At 41.3% G+C, this 6,000-nt stretch overlaps 1 protein-coding gene across 4 annotated transcripts in view; it reads left to right on the plus strand.

The window, feature by feature from the left end:
• Positions 1-3,892, plus strand: part of cdk1 (cyclin dependent kinase 1) — a 29,348-nt gene extending 25,456 nt beyond the window's left edge. For all 4 annotated transcript variants that reach the window (XM_085994958.1, XM_085994957.1, XM_085994956.1 and 1 more), the window contains 3 exons: positions 667-830; positions 2,607-2,745; positions 3,522-3,892. In XM_085994958.1, coding sequence (XP_085851084.1) covers positions 667-830; positions 2,607-2,745; positions 3,522-3,635 — 417 coding nt within the window. In that variant the 3' untranslated portion in view covers positions 3,636-3,892. The remainder of the gene's footprint in view (positions 1-666; positions 831-2,606; positions 2,746-3,521) is intronic.
• The last annotated feature ends 2,108 nt before the right edge of the window (positions 3,893-6,000 follow it).

Consider the following 6,000-nt stretch of genomic DNA (forward strand, 5'->3'; position numbering starts at 1 on the left):
TATCAGTTGTTTTAATGTTTGTGCTTTCCCTCTGTTAAGATTGGTAGTTTTTGATAAAATACCTATTTTAGTAGCCTGTTGAGACCCTGATTTTCTGTCGCCTTCCTGCTCCTAGGGAAGATTAGGGGTTTGATGCGATAACCCAGCACGTACCATTCGATCTTTAGCTGTGACTCTTTCCTGCTCCCCACTCTACTTGCATTCTCTATGGCCTTAATGGGTGATGGTGCAGCTAGTTCTAAACCCATTTTGACACAAATAGCATAACCTTCGATGAAACTTAAATTGGGAGTTTGTGTTGAGCTCACCTTCAACCTGATAGGAAAGTGAAAGTTAAAAAATGAGATCCTGGGGCCTACATTTGAATGTTCTTTCACAATCATGACTGGTATTGGACACATGCTTGTAAACGTTGAACTTTCGCGATTTATATTTTAAGAACAGCGGGTGAGCAGTGATCCTTGTGGGCTGGTAACAGTCCCATAGAAAATGTTTCTGCCGGGGTGTAGCTATTGAACTGTTGGTCTGTGACGACGTTAGTCATCCATGCTGAGCAGTATTTTGTGGAGCCCTTTATCATATTTGTAATTGCAAATTTGGGTTTCTGTCAGTTATTATGGATTTTACAACCCAACAACTAATTGGAGGTGTGATTTGCCTTCAAAGGTTGTCACACTATGGTACAGAGCTCCTGAAGTACTCTTGGGTTCTGCTCGTTACTCTACTCCTGTGGATATCTGGAGTATTGGCACAATATTTGCTGAAATGGCTACCAAGAGACCTCTATTCCACGGGGACTCTGAGATTGATCAACTCTTCAGAATTTTCAGGTATGTCCTTTTTTAATGGCATGTGTGAAATATGTCAATATAACAAAAGCACACTCTCCACAATAAATCCCAAGATGTGCCCAAAACAACTTTGTGCATTTCACTGTTTTGCCTATCGCCATTGCCATTTAAGAGATCTGCTTCCATCCTGCATCTCTGGTCTCCAGATGTTCTTCTCCACGTGCTCCAGGAGACATTTGAGGGGACTGCAAAGGGCAAATGCCCCTTTTTTTATAATTAAAAAAAATAAAAATTCTGATATTCACAATGCCGCAGCAATCTTAAGAGATAAAACGTGAACGTATGCAGTGTCTTTCTGGATTTAATCCATGGAAGTGGGGCGCTATCCTTTGGGAATGCTTTATAGCAGCGTGGGCCCAGAAAGTCCCCTGTACAATAGTACAACGCAGAAGGAGGTAATTTGGCCCATCGTGTCTACGCCGACTCTTTCATATAGCAATCCAGTTGGTCCCACTCCCCTGCTCTTTCCCCATATCCCTGTAATTTGTTCTCTAAGTATTTATCCAATTACTTTTTGATGGCTACTATTGAATCTGTATCACCACCCTATCAGGCAGTGCATGCCAAATCCTAACTGCTTGTTGTGTAAAAAGAGGTTTTCCTCGTGTTGCCTTTTGGTTCTTTTGCCAATCGCCTTAAATCTCTGTCCTTTGGTTATCGACCCTTCAACCATTGGAAACAGTTTCTCTTTATTTACTCTGTCTAAACCGTCATGATTTTAAACACCTAGCAAATCTCCTCTTAACCTTCTCTGCTCTAAGGAGAACAACCCCAGCTTCTCCAGTTTATCCATGTAACTGTAAACCCTCCTACTTGGAACTAATCTAGTAAATCCTTTCTGTATCCTTTCCAAAGCCTTCACATCCTTCCTAAAATGTGATGCCCAGAACCTATACCAAATGCTGCTGTTCAGAAGTGACTGAACTCGCTGGATCCAGTCTCCAGCCTGTGCTCTAAAGGGAACTTCCTTCAGAGTTGTTTCTTGGCTTGCTTCAGCAGAATTCTCTTTAGTACAGGCCAGAAAAAGATGCTCTCTGGCACCAGTTTTGGAAGGCCTCGGACTGAATCTACATCCAAATGTTTAGATTCCCTTATTTTTGTCCGAAGTGGTAATGAACCAGGTCTGCAGAGTTCTTTTGAAGGTTCGAGCTGAAGGTGCAGGGCCTAGTGGATTCCACTGTAACCTGGGTACTCTTGCTGTTTACTAAGTATGAGATGCTGAGTGATCCAAGTAGCTGGGCAGCCTCAGTTTTCATTCTGATGTCTCATGCACCAACAGCCTGCTCAGCTATACTTGAGTTCATCCACCTGTTAACTTTCGCATCTGAAGAGCAGCAAGTGATAATTTCATCTACCTTTTGCGTCAGTATTAATGGTGGAGTAATGAGGAATTAGACCCTAAGGTGTTTAGGGTTTGTATAGTGAAGATACTGCCCCTGATTTTCCACTAAGGAAGTTGCTTTTAGAGGTGGTTTGTGCCAGGTGAAATGGTCAACCATATAAATCTCCCCAAACTGATCCTACACTTGTGGACATTTATTTGGGTAAAGGTGATGAATGTTTCAAGTTTGCGTGTTGAGGATTGAGGAGCAGTGCTGAAATTCTGTGTCCGCACCACTTTTATCATTGGCATATATTTTAACGCTACCCTGTTCTCCCTTTGGAGTTTTTAACCATTGATGTAGCTTAACGTCCACATGCCAGGCAGCATTGAGGCACCTTACTGGAATTGAAAACTTGTCTTGCCTCTTACAGGACCCTGGGTACACCAAACAATGACATTTGGCCAGAGGTTGAGACTTTGCCAGATTACAAGACTACCTTCCCCAAGTGGAAAGCAGGAAGCTTGTCACAAGTGAAGAATGTAGATGTAAATGGCCTTGACCTGCTAGCGGTAAGTGGATTTTGCAAATAACTTCTCTGCTTTCTTCCACTATTTGTGATTGGGAAATGTGAATTCATTCATCCTGCATAACAGTAATATCGGCCATATATATAAAATTCCCTTCTCTAACTAGCTCTGAACTATATTTGTTTCTAGCCCTTTTTTAAAAAAAATGCCCTGTGGTAATGGTTTCCGCTTAACAGCTCACTGCTATAATTAGGCTATCAATACTAATTTGCAGTACATTTCTGCATTACAAATAAGCTTGCATTGTACAGTCCACTGTTAATTGGAAGTAATGTTTGCTCAAGCTTCAATTATTCAGCAATTTGAATAAAAACCAATTTGCATTGAGATGAATAGTCTGTATTTGATCGCACTAGAAGCAATGAAGAGTAAAACTTGTGCTGATGTAACCCTAATCAGATAGGAAATGGCTAACATGAACAAAATGTAATGAACAGAGCAAATGCATACAAGTTCAGGAGTGTCAACTACTGCACTCAGCTGGTGTTGTTCCAGAGTACATTGTACATGTGAAATTTGTATCTAAATACTGAAATTACACACAACCAAATACTTCCTCAAATCTTTGCAGTGAAGCATTTGCTCACTAAAATTTTAAGTTTACAATATTTCTCGTAGGCCTTGCATTTTTGTGATTTGACTCGTATATTCCCATTAAATTCTATGACCTGGGTGGTTTGTTGTGTCTGCTGAGAGAAATAATGCAACAGTATCACCACTCTGAATATTTTTCTAATGTAATGTTTGTCTTTTACCAGAAAACATTGGTTTATGATCCTGCCAGAAGAATATCCGCAAAGGAAGCCTTGCATCACCCGTATTTTGAAGACTTGGATAAGTCCAGTCTCCCTGCCAATATGCAAAGGAATTAATGCTTGTTGAAAGGTGATTGTCTCTGCTTGGCAGTGAAGCTGTGGGCAATCGCTAAACAAATCAAGACCATTTTCTCCCCACCAACTTTTATAAAAAAAATCTGGTTGCAACTATTTCTGTATTAAAGTTCTGTAGATTTGTTTGTTCATATCTATGTATTTCTTTCCTTCTGACTATACTACATAGTTGCATAATACTGAACTTGTTTTTGTACCTGTATAACTTGTAAATATGAATAAAAACCTAATGTACACCATATTGCTGAGGGACTTTTTTTTGAGCACCCTAGATGCAGTTGAGATGTGTGAATTTGTAAGCAAGTCAGAGGTGAGAATTTCCTATCTTGGCAGTTTTTTTTTGTTCCTAGTACAGGAAACTTTGTGCTATCTGGAAGTTGAATGTCCGGCAACTTTGATCTAACGGCAGAAATCAGCAGCCGTTTTTTTTTTCTCTCCTAGCATTCTTTTCACAAGCAGGCTCTGGAAAGCGTCTTTGTCGCTTAGCAACAGCTTCAGAGATGCTTCCAAGCTACTGGGCCGTGTGTTTACAAGCTGTTGCTGAGCAACAGTGTTTGTGGTCAGACACGGCAGGCTCTTGAAAGCGTCTCTGTATCTTAGCAACAGCTTCAGAGACGCTTCCAAGCCACGGGCCGAGTGTTTACAAGCTGTTGCTGAGCAACAGTGTTTGTGGTCAGATACTGCGATTGAAAAGCTCCTATCTGATACCTATCTGGTCTATCCGGAGCTTTTTTTTAAAAAAAAAAACAGCAGTAGCTCGGTCCCATGGGTGCCGGATAGCACAGTTTCCTGTATGTGGGCATCGCTGGCAAGGCCAGCATTTATTGCCCATACCTAGTTGCTGTTGAGAAGATGGTGGTGAGCCACTGCCTTGAACCGCTGTAGTCAGTGTGGTGAAGGTACTCCCACAGTGCTGTTAGGGAGGGAGTGCCAGGATTTTGACCCAGCGACAATGAAGGAATGGCGATATACTTCCAAGTCCGGGTGGTGGTGTTTCCATGCGCCTGCTGCCCTTATTCTAGGTGGTAGAGGTCGCGGGTTTGGGAGGTGCTGCCGAAGAAGCCTTGGTGCCTTGCTGCAGTGCACCTTGTAGATGGTACACACTGCAACCACAGTACGCCAATGGTGAAGGGAGTGAATGTTTAAGGTGGTGGATGGGGTGCCAATCAAGTGGGCTGCTTTGTCCTGGATGGTGTTGAACTTCTTGAGTGTTGTAGGAGCTGCACTCATCCAGGCAAGTGGAGAGTATTCCATCCCACTCCTTACTTGTGCTTTGTAGATGGTGGAAAGACTTTGGGGAGTCAGGAGGTGACACTCAACGCAGAATACCCAGCCTCTGACCTGGTGTGAAGGAATAAGCAATATACCTATTCAGAAAAATACACCATTCTATAAAATAATTCTGACTTTATTAAAACATGAGAAACTGGGCTTGAAAATCTAAAACCCTAACAATGAAAAAGCTGTAAACAGCATACAGGCTATTGAGATAAGTTAAGTTGTTGACACTGAATCAGTAGCCTTATTGAAACAGGAGGTTGGAGGTTCCTGACGTCTGAGTCTTTGGAAAAAAGACAATGGTACACCCAGTTAAGGTGTTATGATTACACTTCGGAAAGAAACACAAAAATTAAGAAACATGCCTTCATGGGAATGGCATCAAGTGGGGGAGGCACCAGCCGTCACATTGTTTTTGTGTTGAACTTGGAACACCTAGGAAACACGAGTCTCTGTTGCAACCAGTTGAGGTAACTAAGACAATGGTGCACCTAGTTGAGGTTTTTAATTTGCACGTCATTAAAAAGACACATATAGAAGACTAGTAAGAATGACATCAAATAAATGCACCTGCTGTTACATTTGAACACCTAGAGAGACATGAGTCTGCTTGTTACCAGCTGAACTGACTTAATAGCAGGGGTCAACTGAAAAATGACTAGAGATAATTAGCTTGCATCAGCGGAAAACTTCAAAGGAAATACCACTGAGGGTATAAAAATTGAACTTTCAAATGGGAAGATAGATTCGCTTGAAGGGGCAAAGTGATTTTTGGCTTCAGAGGCAATAAGTCTGCAACTCTTTGTCTCTGGGATCAACTGTATTGTGTTTGGTTTTAGTGGATATCCTGGGATAAGACAAAAATGTAACGAAGTTAAGATTTGAGAATAAGGATCTCTGATAATAGAATTGTAAGATTTTTGTATTTGGAACTGTTAATGTTGCGATTGAAACACCAACTGTAAATTACATGTCAGTTTAATAAATCTATATATTTTTAGAATTGTCTCACATAGTACTTCTGTATCAAACTTGCAAACTCAATCTCTGCACGCCTTGGTGAGGAGTT

This window comes from Somniosus microcephalus, chromosome 8 (assembly GCF_052327205.1).
Source record: "Somniosus microcephalus isolate GS21.2 chromosome 8, FLI_Smic_1.0, whole genome shotgun sequence".
Lineage (NCBI taxonomy): Eukaryota > Metazoa > Chordata > Chondrichthyes > Squaliformes > Somniosidae > Somniosus > Somniosus microcephalus.